At 36.2% G+C, this 22,366-nt stretch overlaps 1 protein-coding gene across 4 annotated transcripts in view; it reads left to right on the forward strand.

The window, feature by feature from the left end:
- The window catches only part of LOC105491847 (Janus kinase 2), a 162,034-nt gene extending 150,142 nt beyond the window's left edge, over positions 1-11,892 (forward strand). For all 4 annotated transcript variants that reach the window (XM_011758564.2, XM_024796070.2, XM_011758566.3 and 1 more), the window contains 3 exons: positions 200-317; positions 10,169-10,282; positions 10,524-11,892. In XM_011758564.2, coding sequence (XP_011756866.1) covers positions 200-317; positions 10,169-10,282; positions 10,524-10,631 — 340 coding nt within the window. In that variant the 3' untranslated portion in view covers positions 10,632-11,892. The remainder of the gene's footprint in view (positions 1-199; positions 318-10,168; positions 10,283-10,523) is intronic.
- The last annotated feature ends 10,474 nt before the right edge of the window (positions 11,893-22,366 follow it).

A 22,366-nucleotide genomic window follows, 5' to 3' on the forward strand; every position in this document is an offset into this window, starting at 1 on the left:
GAATTGTTGAATCCCTCCTGAAATCTAAGCTCACAGGTGCCAGGCAAAAAGGTCCTTTTAATCATAGAAGCCTCAGGCCTGCTGTGATAACTCTTTTCTCTACACTTTTTAAAAATTTATTTATACAATGATTTGCAGGTAAAATCAAGAGTCCACATATCAAATTAACTGTCTTTTAAGTGTTCTTCATATATTACAGGTATGCTCCAGAATCACTGACAGAGAGCAAGTTTTCTGTGGCCTCAGATGTTTGGAGCTTTGGAGTGGTTCTGTATGAACTTTTCACATACATTGAGAAGAGTAAAAGTCCACCAGCGGTCAGTGTGCTTTTTATTTACTTTCAGTTTTTTGTTTGTTCGTTTGATTTTTATAAATTATGGGGTACAATTACAATTTTGCTACATGCATACATTGCATAGTGGTGAACTCAGAGCTTTTAGGGTATCTACCACCTTAATAACATACATTGTACCCTTAAATAATTTCTCAGCATCTACCCCACCAATGGCTCACCCTTCCAAGTCTCCATTGTCTGTCATTCCACATTCTACGTCCATGTGTATACATTATATAGCTCCCACTTATAAGTGAGAACATGTGGTATTTGTCTTTCTATGGCTGATTTGTTTCACTTAAGATAATTACCTCCATCCATGTTGCTACCAAAGACATAATTTCATTTGTTTTTATGGCGGAGTAGTAGTCCATTGGGTATGTATACCACATCTTCTTTATCCAGTCATCTATTGATGGACACTTAGGTTGATTCCATGTCTTTGCTTTTGTGAATAATGCTGCAATAAACATACAGGTGGAGGTATCTTTTTGATACAGTCATTTCTTTTCCTTCAGGTAGATACCCCATAGTGGAAATGCTGGATCAAATGGTAGTTCTACTTTTGGGTCTCTCAGGAATCTTTATGTTTTCCATAGAGGTTGTATAAATGTACATTCCCAGCAACAGTGTATAAGAGTTCCCTTTTCTCCACACCCTTGCCAACATCTGTTATTTTCTCTCTCTCTCTTTTTTTTTTTTTCTTCCCATTCTGACTGGAGTAAGACATATCTCACTGTGGTAATTTTTTTCTCTTTTTTTTTTTTGTCATTCTGACTGGAATAAGGCATATCTCATTGTAATTTTAATTTGCATTTCTCTGGTGATTAGCATTTTTTCATATGCCTCTTGTCCTTTTGGGTGTCTTCTTTTGAAAAATGTCTACTGATCTCCTTTGTCCAGTTTTTAACATGATTACTAGGGGGTTTTGGTTGAATTCCTTGAGTTCCTTATAAATTCTGAATGGTAGTTCCTTATCAGATACAAAATTTGCAAATATTTTCTACTATTCTGCAGGCTTTCTGTTCATTCTGTTGATTATTTATTTTGCTATGCTGAAATTTTTTAGTTTGATAAAGTCTCATTTGTCTGTTTTTGGTTTTGTTGCCTACGCTTTTGAGGTCTTTGCCATTCTTTGTTTATACCCATTTCCATAAAAGTTTTCCCTAGGTTTTTTTTTCTAGTATTTTTATAGTTTCAGATCTTACAGTTAAGTCTATAATCGATCTTGAGTTAATTTTTGTATATGGTGATAAATATGGGTCCAGTTTCATTCTTCGGCATATGGCAATCCAATTTACCAGCACCATTTATTGAAAAGGGTGTCCTTTCCCATACTGCCCAAAGCAATCTGCAGATTCAATGCAGTTCCTATCAAAATGCCAATATTTTTCCACAGAATTAGGAAAAACAATCCTAAAAGTCACATGGAACCAAAAAGAGCCCTAATAGCAAAAGCGATTCTAAGCAAAAAGAACAAAGCTGGAAGCATCACATTACTTGACTTCAAATTATATTATAAGGAAGGCTACAGTAACAAAAGCATCATGGTACTCATGTAAAAAACAAACACATAAACCAATGGAACATAATAGAGAACCCGGAAAGAAAGCCACATATTTATAGCCAATTGATCTTTGACAAAATCGACAAGAACATACATTGAATTTTTTTTTTTTTTAATTTTTGTTTTCTTGTATTTTTGTACAGATGGAGTTTCACCATGTTGGCCAGGCTGGTCTTGAACTCCTGACCTCTTGATCCGCCAGCCTTGGCCTCCCAAAGTGCTGGGATTACAGGCGTGAGTCACCGTGCTCAGCCTAAAACTTTAATTCTGTTCACGTTATTTATTTAATTTATTTATTTATTTTTTATTATACTTTAAGTTCTAGGGTACATGTGCACAATGTGCAGGTTTGTTACATATGTATACTTGTGCCATGTAGGTGTGCTGCACCCATCAACTCGTCAGCACCTATCAACTCGTCATATATAACATCAGGTATAACTCCCAATACCATCCCTCCCCCCTCCCCCCTCCCCATAATAGGCCCCAGTGTGTGATGTTCCCCTTCCAGAGTCCAAGTGATCTCATTGTTCATTTCCCACCTATGAGTGAGAACATGCGGTGTTTGGTTTTCTGTTCTTGTGATAGTTTGCTGAGAATGATGGTTTCCAGCTGCATCCATGTCCCTACAAAGGACACGAACTCATCCTTTTTTATGGCTGCATAGTATTCCAAGGTATATATGTGCCACATTTTCTTAATCCAGTCTGTCACTGATGGACATTTGGGTTGATTCCAAGTCTTTGCTATTGTGAATAGTGCCGCAATAAACATACGTGTGCATGTGTCTTTATAGAAGCATTATTTATAATCCTTTGGGTATATACCCAGTAAAGGGATGTCTGGGTCATATGGTATTTCTAGTTCTAGATCCTTGAGGAATCGCCATACTGTTTTCCACAATGGTTAAACCAGTTTACAATCCCACCAACAGTGTAAAAGTGTTCCTATTTCTCCACATTCTCTCCAGCACCTGTTGTTTCCTGACTTTTTAATGATTGCCATTCTAACTGGTGTGAGATGGTATCTCATTGTGGTTTTGATTTGCATTTCTCTGATGGACAGTGATGATGAGCATTTTTTTATGTACCTGTTGGCTGTATACATGTCTTCTTTTGAGAAATGTCTGTTAATATCCTTTGCCCACTTTTTGATGGGGTTGTTTTTTTCTTGTAAATTTGTTTGAGTTCTTTGTAGATTCTGGATATTAGCCCTTTGTCAGATGAGTAGATTGCAAAAATGTTCTCCCATTCTGTAGGTTTCCTGTTCACTCTGATGGTAGTGTCTTTTGCTGTGCAGAAGCTCTTTAGTTTAATTAGATCTCATTTGTCAATTTTGGCTTTTGTTGCCATTGCTTTTGGTGTTTTAGACATGAAGTCCTTGCCCATGCCTATGTCCTGAATGATATTACCTAGGTTTTCTTCTAGGGTTTTTATGGTTTTAGGTCTAACATTTAAGTCTCTAATCCATCTTGAATTAATTTTCATATAAGGAGTAAGGAAAGGATCCAGTTTCAGCTTTCTGCTTATGGCTAGCCAATTTTCCCAGAACCATTTATTAAATAGGGAATCCTTTCCCCATTTCTTGTTTTTGTCAGGTTTGTTAAAGATCAGATAGCTGTAGATGTGTGGTATTATTTCTGAGGGCTCTCTTCTGTTCCATTGGTCTATATCTCCGTTTTGGTACCAGTACCATGCTGTTTTGGTTACTGTAGCCTTGTAGTATAGTTTGAAGTCAGGTAGTGTGATGCCTCCAGCTTTGTTCTTTTGACTTAGGATTGTCTTGGCAATGCGGGATCTTTTCTGATTCCATATGAACTTTAAAGCAGTTTTTTCCAATTCTGTGAAGAAAGTCATTGGTAGCTTGATGCGAGTGGCATTGAATCTATAAATTACCTTAGGCAGTATGGCCATTTTCACGATGTTGATTCTTCCTATCCATGAGCATGGTATGTTCTTCCATTTGTTTGTGTCCTCTTTTATTTCACTGAGCAGTGGTTTGTAGTTCTCCTTGACGAGGTCCTTTACATCCCTTGTAAGTTGGATTCCTAGGTATTTTATTCTCTTTGAAGCAATTGTGAATGGAAGTTCATTCCTGATTTGCCTCTCTGTTTGTCTGTTACTGGTGTATAAGAATGCTTGTGATGTTTGCACATTAATTTTGTATCCTGAGACTTTGCTGAAGTTGCTCATCAGCTTAAAGAGATTTTGGGCTGAGACAATGGGGTTTTCTAAATATACAATCATGTCATCTGCAAACAGGGACAATTTGACTTCTTCTTTTCCTAACTGAATACCCTTGATTTCTTTCTCTTGCCTGATTGCCCTAGCCAGAACTTCCAACACTATTTTGAATAGGAGTGGTGAGAGAGGGCATCCCTGTCTTGTGCCAGTTTTCAAAGGGAATGCTTCCAGTTTTTGCCCACTCAGTATGATATTGGCTGTGAGTCTGTCATAAATAGCTCTTATTATTTTGAGATACGTTCTATCAATATCAATTTTATTGAGCGTTTTTAGCATGAAGGGCTGTTGAATTTTGTCAAAGGCTTTTTCTGCATCTATTGAGATAATCATGTGGGTTTTGTCTTTGGTTCTGTTTATATGCTGGATTACGTTTTTTGATTTGCGTATGGTGAACCAGCCTTGCATCCCAGGGTTGAAGCCCACTTGATCATGGTGGATAAACTGTTTGATGTGCTGCTGGATTCAGTTTGCCAGTATTTTTATTGAGGATTTTTGCATCGATGTTCATCAGGGATATTGGTCTAAAATTCTCTTTTTTTGTTGTGTCTCTGTCAGGCTTTGGTATCAGGATGATGTTGGCCTCATAAAATGAGTTAGGGAGGATTCCCTCTTTTTCTATTGATTGGAATAGTTTCAGAAGGAATGGTACCAGCTCCTCCTTGTACCTCCAGTAGAATTCAGCTGTGAATCCATCTGGTCCTGGACTTTTTTTGGTTGGTAGGCTATTAATTATTGCCTCAATTTCAGAGCCTGCTATTGGTCTATTCAGGGATTCAACTTCTTCCTGGTTTAGTCTTGGGAGAGTGTAAGTGTCCAGGAAATTATCCATTTCTTCTAGGTTTTCTAGTTTATTTGCGTAGAGGAGTTTATAGTATTCTCTGATAGTAGTTTGTATTTCTGTGGGGTCGGTGGTGATATCCCCTCTATCATTTTTTATTGCGTCTATTTGATTCTTCTCTCTTCTTTATTAGTCTTGCTAGCGGTCTATCAATTTTGTTGACCTTTTCAAAAAACCAACTCCTGGAATCATTGATTTTTTGGAGGGTTTTTTTGTGTCTCTATCTCCTTCAGTTCTGCTCTGATCTTAGTTATTTCTTGCCTTCTGCTAGCTTTTGAATGTGTTTGCTCTTGCTTCTCTAGTTCTTTTAATTGTGATGTTAGAGTGTCAATTTTAGATCTTTCCTGCTTTCTCTTGTGGGCATGTAGTGCTATAAATTTCCCTCTACACACTGTTTTAAATGTGTCCCAGAGATTCTGGCATGTTGTATCTTTTTCTCATTGGTATCAAAGAACATCTTTATTTTTGCCTTCATTTCGTTATGTACCCAGTAGTCATTCAGGAGCAGGTTGTTCAGTTTCCATGTAGTTGAGCGGTTTTGATTGAGTTTCTTACTCCTGAGTTCTAGTTTGATTGCACTGTGGTCTGAGAGACAGTTTGTTATAATTTGTGTTCATTTACATTTGCTGAGGAGTGCTTCACTTCCAACTATGTGGTCAATTTTGGAATAAGTGTGATGTGGTGCTGAGAAGAATGTATATTCTGTTGATTTGGGGTGGAGAGTTCTGTAGATGTCCATTAGGTCCACTTGGTGGAGAGTTGAGTTCAATTCCTGGATATCCTTGTTAACTTTCTGTCTCATTGATCTGTCTAATGTTGACAGTGGGGTGTTCAAGTCTCCCATTGTTATTGTATGGGAGTCTAAGTCTTTTTGTAAGTCTCTAAGGACATGGTTTATGAATCTGGGTGCTCCTGTATTGGGCACATATATATTTAGGAGTTAGCTCTTCTTGTTGAATTGATCCCTTTACCATTATGTAATGGCCTTCTTTGTCTCTTTTGATCTTTGATGGTTTAAAGTCTGTTTTATCAGAGACTAGGATTGCAACCCCTGCTTTTTTTGTTCTCCATTTGCTTGGTAGATCTTCCTCCATCCCTTTATGTTGAGCCTATGTGTGTCTCTGCATGTGAGTCTCCTGAATACAGCAAACTGATGGGTCTTGACTCTTTATCCAATTTGCCCATCTGTGTCTTTCAATTGGACCATTTGGTTCATTTACATTTAAGGTTAATATTGTTATGTGTGATCTTGATCCTGTCATTGTGATATTAGCTGGTTATTTTGCTCATTAGTTGATGCAGTTTCTTCCTAGCATCAATGGTCTTTACATTTTGGCATGTTTTTGCAATGGCTGGTACTGGTTGTTCCTTTCCATGTTTAGTGCTTCCTTCAGGGTCTCTTGTAGGGCAGGCCTGGTGGTGACAAAATCTCTAAGCATTTGCTTGTCTGTAAAGGATTTTATTTCCCCTTCACTTATGAAACTTAGTTTGGCTGGATATGAAATTCTGGGTTTAAAATTCTTTTCTTTAAGAATGTTGAGTATCGGCCCCCACTCTTCTGGCTTATAGAGTTTCTGCCGAGAGATCTGCTGTTAGTCTTATGGGCTTCCCTTTGTGGGTAACCTGACCTTTCTCTCTGGCTGCCCTTAACATTTTTTCCTTCATTTCAACTTTGGTGAATCTGACAATTATGTGTCTTGGGGTTGCTCTTCTCAAGGAATATCTTTGTGGCGTTCTTTTTATTTCCTCAATTTGAATGTTGGCCTGCCTTACTAGGTTGGAGAAGTTCTCCTGGATGATATCCTGAAGAGTGTTTTCCAACTTGGTTCCATTTTCCCCCTCACTTTCAGGCACACCAATCAGACATAGATTTGGTCTTTTCACATAATCCCATACTTCTTGGAGGCTTTGTTAATTTCTTTTTCCTTTTTTTCCTCTAGACTTCTCTTCTCGTTTCATTTCCTTCATTTGATCTTCAATCATTGATACTCTTTCTTCCAGTTGATCAAGTCGGTTAGTGAAGCTTGTGCATTTGTCACGTATTTCCCGTGTCATGGTTTTTATCTCTCTCAGTTCGTTTATGGCCTTCTCTGCATTGATTATTCTAGTTATCCATTCTTCCATTCTTTTTTCAAGATTTTTAGTTTCTTTGCGCTGGTTACGTAGTTCCTCCTTTAGCTCTGCGAAATTTGATCCACAGAAGCCTTCTCTCAACTCGTTGAAGTCATTCTCCGTCCAGCTTTGATCAGTTGCTGGCGATGAGCTGCGTTCCTTTGGAGGGGGAGATGCGCTCTGATTTTTTGAATATCCAGCTTTTCTGCCCTGCTTTTTCCCCATCTTTGTGGTTTTATCTGCCTTTGGTCTTTTATGCTGGTGACATACTGATGGAGTTTTGGTGTGGGTGTCCTTTCTGTTTGTTAGTTTTCTTTCTAACAGTCAGGACCCTCAGCTGTACATCTGTTGGAGATTGCTTGAGGTCCACTCCAGACCCTGTTTGCCTGGGTATCAGCAGCGGAGGCTGCAGAAGATAGAATATTGCTGAACAGCGAGTGCTGCTGTCTGATTCTTGCTCTGGAATCTTCATCTCAGGGGTGTACCCAGCCGTGTGAGGTGTTAGGTGTCGGTCTACACCTCAGTGGAAAATGCAGAAATCACCCATCTTCTGTGTCGCTCACGCTGGGAGCTGGAGGCTGGAGCTGTTCCTATTCGGCCATCTTCTGATCTGTCCTTGGATGAAAATTTTTCTTCTAAATTGCAGAGTAGAGAGGAAACTGGTTCTCTTTTATGGTTCACACTATTTATTCTGCTTTAATAGAATTTGTGGCCACTTCAAATTTGATGCTGGTTCTTTATTTTTCTGATTCACTTTTAGTTAGCTGTGTGATCTTGAGCAGGCTACTTAATCCCTCTGTGCCTCGGTTTCTTCATCACAAAAGGTATCTTGGTATGGGATAGAATGCCAACTACAGCCACATTAGAAACAAACAGGTATGTCCATGCCACGAAGCCCGCGCTCTGTGTGGCAGCCCTGGAGACAGCCAAGCCCCCACCTCCGCCCCCTGCCCAGCTCTGGCCGCCAGCCCCTGTCCGCCGATGCCGCGGTTTCCTAGACAGCCACATTGAAGTTTTTTAACATAAGAAAGGATTTATCCAAAGAACAGTAAGCCTAGGACTTATTTTAGAGCTCTTATTGCTTATTTTTAAGGCAATATCCAACAAAATAACCCCAAACTTATTCACAAAGTAGCTTGAATTTTTTAAAAAGGGAGTATTGGGAAACTTAGTATAGTCTCTTAATATTATTTTTATTAAATCCAGTTAGCTCATTCATTGTAGGAATTATTGCATAAGTTAAAATAAACCTTCCAAAGTAATTTTTCTCTGGGTCATCATAGAATTTTTTTAATATGGAAAAGTATGAAAAAATAAAAATCATCTCTAATGCAATTACTCAGAGAAGACCACCTTAATACTGTAGTATGTTATCTTTCAGGCTTCTTTTTATTTTGTGTATAAAAGTATATACAAAAAATTATATGAAACTTTTTTTTTTTTTGAGACGGAGTCTCGCTCTGTCACCCAGGCTGGAGTGCAGTGGCGCGATCTCGGCTCACTGCAAGCTCCGCCTCCTGGGTTTACGCCATTCTCCTGCCTCAGCCTCCTGAGTAGCTGGGACTACAGGCGCCCGCCACCGCGCCCGGCTAATTTTTTGTATTTTTAGTAGAGACGGGGTTTCACCGTGGTCTCGATCTCCTGACCTTGTGATCCGCCCGCCTCGGCCTCCCAAAGTGCTGGGATTACAGGCGTGAGCCACCGCGCCTGGCATATGAACCTTTTATAACTTTTATAAAAGTTCACTTTTATATATAAATATATATTATTTTATAAAATTAAGGTCATACTGTGCAGTTTGCTCTCCTGCTGTTTCATGAAGTATTACAGCATGGATAATTTACTATATTAGGAAAATGTACTGCAAATGTGTTTTCTAATTGCTGAGTAGCATTCCATCATAAGGCTATATATGTCTGAACAATCATTTTCCATTCTTCAGTCATTTAAGTAACACTTTAGTGAACATAGTGAATATCCTCATGCATATTTATATTTATCTCTGGTAAGTATCTTAGAATAAAAATAAAAGTTATGAACTATTTTAAAGGTTTTAATTCCAAAATGCTTTCTAGAAAAGCTGTGCCAGATTATATCTCAGCAGCAATGCATAGGGATGTACATTTCATCATTTGCCAGTATTGGTCATTATATTTTTATGTACTTTTGCCAAGTTGATAGGGGAGAGGTTATATATATTTTAATTTCCATTTCTTTTATTAATGTGATTGACTATGTATTTGTTGGGTGTTTAGGGCGAGTATGTATATATGTGAAGTATGTCTTCTGTGATTTTTATATATATATATATATATATTTTTAACCAATTTATAAGATCTCTCTATATTGAAAATAAATGATTAAGTTTTTTTGTTTTTTTTTTTTTTTTTGAGACGGAGTCTTGCTCTGTCACCCAGGCTGGAGTGCAGTGGCCAGATCTGGGCTCACTGCAAGCTCCGCCTCCCGGGTTTACGCCATTCTCCTGTCTCAGCCTCCCAAGTAGCTGGGACTACAGGCGCCCGCCACCTCGCCCGCCTAGTTTTTTGTATTTTTTAGTAGAGATGGGGTTTCACCGTGTTAGCCAGGATGGTCTTGATCTCCTGACCTCGTGATCCGCCCGTCTCGGCCTCCCAAAGTGCTGGGATTACAGGCTTGAGCCACCGCGCCCAGCCTTTCCTAGCTTATAATTCAGATTTTAATTTTATAAACTTTGACATATGAAAGTTTTCTGTTGCATTTATACTTATTCATTTTTTCTTATATTGTTTTATATTTGTTTTTATTTCAATTGAAATGTAATATAAAAATGTGAGTTTTTTAACAACAAAAAACTCAAAGGAAATATGTTTTTAGTTCATGTGTTTTGAGCCCTTCTCAGTGGATTTGTGGTGTTTATTACAGCTATGGAAATGGAAATTATAGAAGTTCCGTATTTAACAGCCTTATGTTTTTGATCCTAAAAGTAGCCTCTTTTGAAAAGGTTTGAAAACATACAAAAGCACACATATACTAAATTTTTCCCATTGACTGGAGGAAATTGTGTACAAAAAATATTGAAAATGGGTTTGTTTTAGGAATTTATGCGTATGATTGGCAATGATAAACAAGGACAGATGATCGTGTTCCATTTGATAGAACTTTTGAAGAATAATGGAAGATTACCAAGACCAGATGGATGCCCAGATGAGGTAAACATTTTTTTTTAAAAATCCATGGTAATCATGCATTTCATTTTACTTTTTACTCAAAGACTTCAGTTCACTTTCTGAAATTTAATTTGCGGAGCTTCCAGATAAACAGCATAATCAGATGACTGTGGAACAAGGCATAGTTATGACATGTACCCTGTATTGAAAATTAATGTCTTCCACCAATTAAAAGATGGTCCTTAGTGTTCCTTGTAATTTTGGTTTATTTTCTCCTTTACAGATTTATATGATCATGACAGAATGCTGGAACAATAATGTAAATCTACGCCCCTCCTTTAGAGATCTAGCTCTTCGAGTGGATCAAATAAGGGATAACATGGCTGGATGAAAGAAATGTCCTTCATTCTGAGAACAAAGTATATTTATAGAACAAAGTTTTCTATTTCACATTGCGGTGGACTATTATTACATATATCATTATTATATAAATCATGATGCTAGCCAGCAAAGATGTGAAAATATCTGCTCAAAACTTTCAAAGTTTAGTAAGTTTTTCTTCATGAGGTCACCAGTAAAAGACATTAATGAGAATTCCTTAGCAAGGAGTTTTGTAAGAAGTTTCTTAAACATTGTCAGTTAACATCACTCATGTCTGGCAAAAGAAAAAAAAAAGACTTTCAACTCAGCTTTTTGAGATGTGAAAAAATTATTATGTAAATTTTGTGATGTTAAAGATGCACAGAATATGTATGTATAGTTTTTACCACAGTGGATGTATAATACCTTGGCATCTTGTGTGATGTTTTATACACATGAGGGCTGGTGTTCATTAATACTGTTTTCTAATTTTTCCATAGTTTATCTATAACTACTTCACTATACAAACAAATTAGATGTTCAGATAATTGAATAAGTACCTTTGTGTCCTTGTTCACTTATATCACTGGCCAGCATTATAAGCAGGTGTATACTTTTAGCTTGTGTACTGTAAATATTTTTCAAGTAAAGGGAACAAATGTCTAGTTTTATTTCTATAGGAAATTTCCCTGACCCTAAAGAATACATTTTGAAATGAAACAAGCTTAGAAAGATATAATCTATTTTCTTATGGTTTCCCTTGTATCTATTTGTGGTGAATGTGTTTTTTAAATGGAACTATCTCCAAATTTTTCTAAGACTACTGTGAACAGTTTTCTTTTAAAATGTTGAGATTAAGAATGCGAGGAACATTGTCATCCTTTGAGCTGCTGACTGCCAATAAGATTCTTCAATCTCTGAGATCTATGCTCATGAATTAAATTTAAGCATAAGCCATGAAATATATTGTTTTTAAAATGGATAGCACATTAAGAAGTGTAGCAGGTTAAGAATTTTTTCCTAAAGATTGTATATTTGAGGGGTTTCAGAACTTTGCGTTGCAGTCATAGAAGAGATTTATTTCCTTTTTAGAGGGAAAATGAGGTAAGTGAAAAAGTATGCTTGTTAATTTTATTCAAGAATGCCAGTAGAAAATTCATAATGTGTATCTTTAAGAAAAATGAGAGCATACATCTTTCCAATTAAGTATAAGGGGTTGTTCGTTGTTGTCATTTGTTATATTGCTACTCCACTTTAGACACCATACCTAAAATAAAATATGGTGGGTTTTTCGTGTGTGTGTGGGTTATTCATACAAAACTTAAAATACTTGCTATTTTGATTAAAAAGAAAATAGTTTCTTACTTTATTTTTAGTGGTATGTTCTACTTTTTTAAAACTTGTACTGAAGACTTCTCATTTTGGGTTGAAGGGAAGGAAAAGGAAGAAATGTTTTTTACATTCATTATACTTAAAGCATTTTAATAGTTCTGGATGCAGAAATAATCTAAAATGACAGTGAATTAGGTTTTAAAAAAGATTTTAGATTTTTTTGAAAATTTAATTTTTATTTAATTTGTAAAGACTCCTGAAGGATTTGTATATGCAACACAGTTAAGAGATTTTCCATTTTACTACCTTGCAAGTGAAAAATAGCCTATCATATAATATGCTTGATTTCAGATTTTTATACTAAAACTTAAGTACATACTTAAAAGTAGGTTCTTCTCAAGGATCTCTAACATTCTGTTTTTTAAAACAAGATGTGAACTAACTTTTCTTAAAGTTTTTAAAAAATGCTTCATCTTTTAGTTTTATATAAAGAATCCCACATGTACATTCTTGTTTTTAAAATGGGATGACTACCTTATTATAAAATTCCAAGTTTCCAAGAGACTTCTTTTCATTGAGGCTTCGTAAAGTTTTCCATTTTGATTCTGACTACACATAAAAATAAGCTAACCCTATAGCTATTAAGTTGGTTTTGTACAAGAAACAGGTAAGTAATTATCGTAGCAGTTAATGCCAAAATATTTTTTCACATTAATATTCTTCAGAAACAAGGGTAAAGGTATTCTTAGAATTACGTAATTCTGTAACTTTACAGTATATTAAGTTATACAATCTTTCTATAAATGATTTTCTTTTTCCATGGGTACTTGCTTGGAAAATAGTCACTTTTTCATGCTATTTATACATGCTGCCAGTAACACTGTAATTTGCTGTGAAAGAGCATTCTTTTAACCTAAGACTGCTACTTTACAGTCAAGTGTAATTTTTATTACAACTATAACTTCTAGTATTTGAATTTTATTTAAACAGCTAGAAAATAGTTAGAAAATACCTACAGTTCTATATCTGTAGAGCCAGTCTCCATGGTGGGTGTGGCATTATGTGCTCAATTTATTGAGACTATGTTAATTTCTTTACCATGTTCCCCCTAAATTGAAATAGTGATGTAGTAAATATTCAGAAGTGATTTTCTTTTGCATTTTTACCTAATCAAGGAAACGGGCCACACACATTGGTTTAGGGATGTTATGATAGTTTACCTTCCAGTTTTTAAGAAATGCTTCCTACAACTGCTATCAACCACTGTACTGTCTTTAATGAACATTGTTGTATCCCACCCTAATTCTTGTATTCAAATTATTTCTCATGAAAGTTTCTCTAATATTTCTAATGAAAGTTTCTCTAATTTTGGGGAATAATTTACTAAGAATCAGTTTGCTGTATATTAGAATAAATAATAACAGTAAGTCAGCAGGATTATCCAAACAAAAGACTAGGTTTTATGAGATAAGCTTGATTTAAGAAAAAAACAAAGTATGAATATCAGAAATACTGTGTGTTTACTCTCAAATTGTAGCTGGTTGGATTTAATATCAAGATAACTAGCTGCTAAATGTTTCATAATTCTGACAGTGATATTAGATTTCAAAATGACACCAAGAGAATGGAAAAACTACATTAGTCAAATCCATGTATGTATGTCATATAGCCTTTAACTTTTTACATTAATCAGATTCTTAGTAAAATGCACATTATATGCCTAAATATTAAAATATTTACTTTTATAATCTTACCTTTTATTTTACTATAATATAAATAAAATTCTTCTTAGGTTAAAAAATTAATTCCAATTGTGTTTATGCCAGATGGCATTGCTTAATTGCTGCAGGCTCTCAATACGTTTCATTCTTTTTTATACTCTTTCACATTTTTAAGGAAAAGCCTTACCTCCAACTGAAACACCAGTCTTACTAATACGGTTTTAAAAGTTGTTAATGGTCATTTTCTATTATAAGGCCTTTATTTATATAACAAATTGTTTAACATTTTATTTTTAACATAACTGTAACAGATTTTTAAAATGAGACCTTCAAAAGAGCTCTAAGAGTCCCTGTTCTAGTTATTTGCATTACAAGCTTCTGTGAATGTTTTAATTTTAATACCAGTAGTAGGAAGATAATGGCAGTAGAAGCACGCATATACACGCTATTTATTGAGGTAAAGTCATCTTTGAGCAGTGTGAACAGACAGAAGCATAGCTTTTAGATCTGAATGATTGGTAAATAACAACAAATAAATCAAGGTGGTATGGGAAAATGGTAGAGCAGGCATATTATAGAGACAACAGGAAGCTAAGAAGGCAAATTATCCATTGCAGATGATAAGATCTTGTCAAACACTAAAAACCCAAAGTGTGAAATGGAAAAATCTATTGATCAGTTATTTATCTTTTCAAGCACAATTGTATACATAGATGAAAATGTTTAGGTGCTTTTCATACACAGATAATTAAATATATGGTATTTAATTATAAAAAAGTTTAAGGTCCTTCAAATACTTGAGGTATGTATTATGGATACTCAGGGTATGAATTTTCTAGGAGCATGTAATATAAGATTGTGAGTTGGAATTTATTTACTGAAATGAAAAACAATGAAGTTAAAGAAATCAAAGATACTAAAGCAAATGGAAAGATAACCTAACAAGGCACTCAATAATGAAAATACTTAGTGGAATACTACTTGAAGTATACATATCATACTTTCTTCCTCTGCTTAATAATTTTGTTGAAGGTTGTTATTACAATGGGCTTTTATTGGCTATCCTAAATTTTAAGTATATTAGAACAAAATTTATTATTATGTCCTTAGTAACATTTAAGACCCCTCATTTTTGATTAGAGAAAAAAGTTATTTACAGAATCAAAGACTTCATCTTGATTTTTAAGAAAAAATAACTGAATTCTCTAATACCACGAGTTAACAATTTTTTTTTTTTTTTTTTTTTTTGAGACAGAGTTTTACTTGTGTTGTCCAGGCAATGGTGCGATCTTGGCTCACTGCAACCTCCGCCTCCTGGGTTCAAGCAATTCTCCTGCCTCAGCCTCCTGAATAGCTGGGATTACAGGTGCCCGCCACCATGCCTGGCTAATTTTTTGTATTTTTAGTAGAGACGGGGTTTCACCATGTTGGTCAGTCTGGTCTTGAACTCCTGGCCTCAGGTGATCCAACTGCCTCGACCTCCCAAAGTGCCGGGATTACAGGTGTGAGCCACTGCACCCAGCCCAGTTAACAATTTTAATCTGCATAACCAAGGTATATAAGCCATCATGTGCAGGTTGTAGGGAGCCCACAGCTAAATGACAATAATTGGATTGTGTTGATTGTTAGCACTTACTGACTACAGTTAAGAGGCATTTAAAAATTAAAATACAGTGAGCTGAGATCCGGCCACTGCACTCCAGCCTAGGCAGCAGAGCAAGACTCCGTCTCAAAAAAAAAAAAAAAAAAAAAAAAAAATTAAAATAGTATTTCCCATAAATTGTCAGAATTGTTTTTTTAAAAGCTGTTATAAATCCTTACTCCTATCAATAATTTTGAAGACAGTGTGAATCTCATGGTACCACTTTTTTACCTTTATTACTTTTATAACAGTGCTTTGCAGTTTGTTGAATAGAAACTCTTGATAATAAGAGTAAAGGTTGTTGACAAACTTGAAACTGAGTTTTACCTTCTTATTGAAGGACTTAGAAAAATGTTGAAGTTGAATCCTAGAACACTGAGCATACCATTATTCCTTAATAAGGCATCATTCATTTTAAAAGTTATTTCAGAGAAAGAAAATTCTAAAAATTGAGACTTTATTATACAGGACAATCCTTTTCTGAAACATAGTTTGGAAATCTGAAATCTAAAGAATGATGAACATTGTGCTAGGAAAAAAGAATTTCAGTTTCTATCATCTAAGATCATTCACATTTAATGGGAATTTTTTTCCAACATCTTCAGTTTCTCTTATTTTAAAACTACTGTCCTAAACGTGGAAGGTGAGAGTATGGACAACACAATCAAATGCCAAAAATACCTTGGTTCTAGTAATTGTCTAGGCCATTCTCTCATAGTTGCTCCAACAACTTAGCTATTTAACAATCAGATTCTTAGTAAAACATTTTTCTCTTTCTTAAAAAAAAAGACTATCCATATTGCATACCACTTCAGACTTTTCTACATATGCATTCACCCATCAATACTGACAGTGCAAGCTATGTACAACTTCAGGTTGCATCAGATAACTCATATTAATGGGTATAGTAGTGAAAGTATGATCTCCAAAGTATATTTATAAAGTCCTAAATCTTGTTCAACATATTAATAATAAAGAAGAATAGATAAACTAATTATGGATGTAGCAAAGGAATCCTGGATAATCTTACTTGAGGGTGAATCCTGATGGTGTATCAATTTAGAATTCCCTGTTAAACATTCAGACAAAATTAGAAGATTACAACTTTCAGTTCTACTGCAGCTCTGGGAATATGAGCCCTAATCATAGTTTTCAGGGAGCCTAATTTGGTGTGGCCTCAAATAATCTCATCATCCATAAAGATCCCAGAGAAAGGTTATCTTGGACCTGGGGTAGTGAGAGTTGGAATTTCATATATTCTCTGTAGGGCATGATTTTTTCAGCAGACGTGTTATACCTCCAAGAGTGTGAAAATTGATGTTGGAGGATGAAAAAAATCATATAAAGCACAGAAATACAGTACAAAAACAGATACGCAGTGGTATTAGAGTGTCATGGTAGAGGAAATTAGGGAAAGATGTCTAAAATGTTCCTGGTGGGGAAGTTGGGGGAGGCTAATGCAAAAAAAAAGTTGAGAAACACTACTTTAGAGTGTGCTCATATGGACACAGGTCAAACTAGCACTACCTCAGAAATAACCTCAATAAGATAGGGCAGATATGACAGTGTCAGAAAAGCTAAGAGTACTTGATCTTTAAATAAATACTTAATGTTACTGAGCCAAAAAAAAAAAAAAAAGTTTACATGTAATCTTTTTAAAAAGTTACCTAATTTCACTCATACAGGAAAGATCTGGCTGGCATCTAGTGCGTGCCCCTCTGGGATGAAGCTTCCAGAGGAAGGAACAGGCAGCAGTCTTTGCTATTCTGCAGCCTCTGCTGGTGATACCCAGGCAAACAGCGCTGAAATGGACCTCCAGCAAAATCCAGCAGACCTGCAGCACAGGGGCCTGACTGTTAGAAGGAATACTAACAAACAGAAAGGAACAGTATCAACATCAACAAAAAGGATGTCCACTCAGAGACCCCACCCAAAAGTCACCAATATGAACCAAAGGTAGATAAATCCATGAAGATGGGGAGAAACCAGCACTAAAAGGCTGAAAATTCCAAAAGCCAGAATACCTCTTTTCTCCAAAGGATCAAAACTCCTCGCTAGCAAGGGAACAAAACTGGACAGAGAATGAGGTTGATGAATTGACAGAAGTAGGCTTCAGAAGGTGGGTAATAACAAACTCCTCTGAGCTAAAGGAGCATGTTCTAACCCAAAGCAAGGAAGCTAAGAACATTGAAGAAAGGTTAGACAAATTGCTAATTACAATAACCAGTTTAGAGAAGAACATGAATGACATAATGGAGCTGAAAAAAACAGCACAAGAACTTCATGAAGCATACACTGCCAAATCAGGCAGAAGAAAGGATACCAGATATTGCAGATCACCTTACTGAAATAAAGTGAGAAGACAAGATTAGAGAAAAAAGAGTGAAAAGAAATGAACAAAGCCACCAAGAAATATGAGACTATGTGAAAAGACCAAATCTATGTTTGGTGTACCTGAAAGTTGACAGGGAGAATGGAACCAAGTTGGAAAACACTCTTCAGGATATTATCCAGGAGAACTTCCCCAACCTAGCAAGACAGGCCAACATTCAAATTCAGGAAATACAGAGAACATCACAAAGATACTCCTCGAGAAGAGCAACCCCAAGACACATAATTGTCAGATTCACCAAGGTTGAAATGAAGGAAAAAAATGTTAAGGGCAGCCAGAGAGAAAGGTCGGGTTACCCACAAAGGGAAGCCCATCAGACTAAGAGCAGATCTCTCTGCAGAAACCCTACAAGCCAGAAGAGAGTGGGGGCCGATATTCAACATTCTTAAAAGAATTTTCAACCCAGAATTTCATATCCAGTCAAAGCTTCATAAGTGAAGGAGAAATAAAATCCTTTACAAACAAGTAAATGTTGAAAGATTTTGTCACCATCATGACTGCCTTACAAGAGCTACTAAAGGAAGCACTAAACATGGAAGGAATAACCGATACCAGCCACTGCAAAAACATCAAATTGTAAAGACCATCGACACTGTGAAGAAACTGCATCAACTAATGGGCAAAATAATCAGCTAACATCATAATGACAGGATCAAATTCACACATAACAATATTAACCTTAAATGTCAATGGGGTAAATGCCTCAATTAAAAGACACACACTGGCAAATTGGATAAGTGAAGAACCATCAGTGTGCTGTATTCAGGAGACCCATCTCACATGCAAAGACACATATAGGCTCAAAGTAAAGGAATGGAGGAATATTTACCAAGCAAATGGAAAGCAAGAAAAATCAGGGGTTGCAATCCTAGTCTCTGATAAAACAGACTTTAAACCAACAAAGATCAAAAGAGACAAACAAGGGCACTATATAATGGTAAAGAGAATCAATGCAACAAGAAGAGCTAACTATCCTAAATATATATGCACCCAATACAGGAGCACCCAGATTCATAAAACAAGTTCTTAGAGATGTATAAAGAGACTTACACTCCCACATAATAACAGTGGGAGACTTTAACACCCCACTGTCAATATTAAACAGATGAATGAGACATAAAATTAATATCCAGGACTTGAATTCAGCTCTGGACCAAGCAGACCTAATAGACATCTACAGAGCTCTGCACCACATAATTGGAAGTAAAACACTCCTCAGCAAATGCAAAAGAACAGAAATCAAAACAGTCTGTCAGACCAGAGTGCAATCAAATTAGAACTCAGGATTAAGAAACTCACTCAAAACCACACAACTACATGGAAACTGAGCAACCTGCTCCTGAATGACTACTGGGTACAAAACAAAATGAAGGCAGAAATAAAGATGTTCTTTGAAACCAATGAGAACAAAGAAACAATGTACCAGAATCTCTGGAACACATTTAAAGCAGTGTGTAGAGGGAAATTTATGCACTAAATGCCCACAAGAGAAAGCAGGAAAGAGCTAACATTGACACCCTAACATCACAATTGAAAGAACTAGAGAAGCAAGAGCAAACAAATTAAAAAGCTAGCAGAAGATGAGAAATAATTAAGATCAGAGCAGAACTGAAGGAGATAGAGGCACAAAAAACCTTTAAAAAAATATCAATGAATCCAGGAGCTGGTATTTTGAAAAAACAACAAAATAGATATACGGATAGTCAGATTAATAAACAAGAAAAGAGAGAAGAATCAAATAGACTCAATAAAAAATGATAAAGGGGATATCACCACCAACCCCACAGAAATACAAACTACCATCAGAGAATACTATAAACACCTCTATGCAAATAAACTAGAAAATCTAGAAGAAATGGATAAATTACTGGACATATACACCCTCCCAAGACTAAACCAGGAAGAAGTCAAATCCCTGAATAGACCAGTAACAACTTCTGAAATTGATGCAGTAATTAACATCCTACCAACCAAAAAAGTCCAGGACCAGATGGATTCACAGCCCAATTCTACCAGAGATACAAAGAGGAGCTGGTACCATTCCTTCTGAAAGTATTCCAAACAATAGAAAAAGAGGGAATCCTCCCTAACTCATTTTATGAGGCCAGCATCATCCTGACACCAAAACCTGGCAGAGACACAACAAAAAAAGAGAATTTTAGGCCAATATCCCTGATGAACACTGATGAGAAAATCCTCAATAAAATACTGGCAAACTGAATCCAGCAGCACATCAAAAAGTTTATCCACCATGATCAAGTCGGCTTCATCCCCAGGATGCAAGGCTAGTTCCACATATTCAAATCAATAAATGTAATCCACCACATAAACAGAACCAATAACAAAAACAACATGATTATCTCAATAGATGCACAAAAGGCCTTTGACAAAATTCTACAGCCCTTCATGCTAAAAACTCTCAATAAATTTGATATTGATGGAACATATCTCAAAATAATAAGAGCTATTTATGACAAACTCACAGCCAATATCATACTGAATGGGCAAAAACTGGAAGCATTCCCTTTGAAAACTGGCACAAGACAGGGATGCCCTCTCTCACCAGTCCTATTCAACATAGTATTGGAAGTTTGGCCAGGGCAATCAGGCAAGAGAAAGAAATAAAGGGTATTCAATTAGGAAAAGAGGAAGTAAAATTCTCTCGGTTTGCAGATGACATGACTGTGTATTTAGAAAACTCCATCATCTCAGCCCAAAATCTCCTTAAGCTGATAAGCAACTTCAGCAAAGTCTCAGGATACAAAATCAATGTGCAAAAATCACAAGAATTCCTATACACCAATAACAAACAGAGAGCCAAATCATGAGTGAAATCCCATTCACAATTGATACAAAGAGACTAAACTACCCAGGAATCCAACTTACAAGGGATGCGAAGGACCTCTTCAAGGAGAACTACAAACCACTGCTCAAATTTCATATGGAACCAAAAAAAAAAAAAAAAAAAAAAAAAAAAAAAAAAAAAAAAGAGCCTGCATAGCCAAGACAATCCTAAGCAAAAAGAACAAACCTGGAGGCATCACACAACGTGACTTCAAACTACATTATAAGGCTACAGTAACAAAACAGCATGGTACTGGCATCAAAACAGATGTATAGACGAATGGAACAGAACAGAGGTCTCAGAAATAACACCACACATCTATAAGCATCTGATCAAATCATCTTTGAAAAACCATATTTAATATATGGTGTTGGAAAAACTGGCTAGCCATAAGCAGAAAGCTGAAACTGGATTCCTTCCTTACACCTTATACAAAAATTAACTTGAGATGGATTAAAGACTTAAATGTAAGATCTAAATCCATAAAAACCCTGGAAGAAAGCCTAGGCAATACCATTCAGCACACAGGCATGGCAAAGAATTCACGACTAAAACACCAAAAACAATGGCAACAAAAGCTAAAATAGACAAATGGGATCTAATTAAATTAAAGAGCTTCTGCACAGCAAAAGAAACTATCATCAGAGTGAACAGGCTACCTATATAATGGGAAAAACTTTTTGCAATCTACCCATCTGACAGAGGGCTAATATCCAGAATCTACAAAGAACTTAAACAAATTTACAAGAAAAAAAACAAAACAGAAAACCCACAAAAAAGTAGGTAAAGGATATGAACAGACACTTTTCAAAAGAAGACATTTATGCAGCCAACAAACATATGAAAAAAAGCTCATCATCACTACTCATTAGAGAAATGCAAATCAAAACCACAATGAGATATCTCATGCCAGTTAGAATGGCAATCATTTAAAAAGTCAGGAAATAACAGATGCTGGAGAGGATCTGGAGAAATAGGAATGCTTTTACACTGTTGGTGGGAGTGTAAATTAGTTTGACCGTTGTGGAAGTAGTGTGGCAATTCCTCAAGGACGTAGAGTTAGAAATACCATTTGACCCAGTAATCCCATTACTGGGTATATACCCGAAGAATTATAAATCATTCTACTATAAAGATACATGCACATATATGTTTACTGTGGCACTGTTCACAATAGCAAAGACTTGGAACCAACCCAAATGCCCATCAGTGATAAACTGGATAAAGAAATGTGGCACAGACTGGCCATCAGAGAAATGCAAATAAAAACCACAATGAGATACCATCTCACACCAGTTAGAATGGCAATCATTAAAAAGTCAGGAAACAACAGGTGCTGGAGAGGATGTGAAGAAATAGGAACACTTTTACACTGTTGGTGGGACTGTAAACTAGTTCAACCATTGTGGAAGACAGTGTGGTGATTCCTCAAGGATGTAGAACTAGAAATACCATTTGACCCAGCCATCCCCTTACTGGGCATATACCCAAAAGATTATAAATCATGCTGCTATAAAGACACATGCACACATATGTTTACTGTGGCACTGTTCACAGTAGCAAAGACTTGGAACCAACCCAAATGTCCATCAATGATAGACTTGATTAAGAAAATATGGCACATATACACCATGGAATACTATGCAGCCATAAAAAAGGATGAGTTCATGTCCTTTGCATGGACATGGATGACGCTGGAAACCATCATTCTCAGCAAATTAACACAAGAACAGAAAACCAAACACCACATGTTCTCACTCATAAGTGGGAGTTGAACAATGAGAACATATGGGCACAGGGAGGGGAACATCACACACTGGGGCTTGTCGGGGGT

The sequence above is a fragment of the Macaca nemestrina genome, chromosome 14 (assembly GCF_043159975.1).
Source record: "Macaca nemestrina isolate mMacNem1 chromosome 14, mMacNem.hap1, whole genome shotgun sequence".
NCBI lineage: Eukaryota > Metazoa > Chordata > Mammalia > Primates > Cercopithecidae > Macaca > Macaca nemestrina.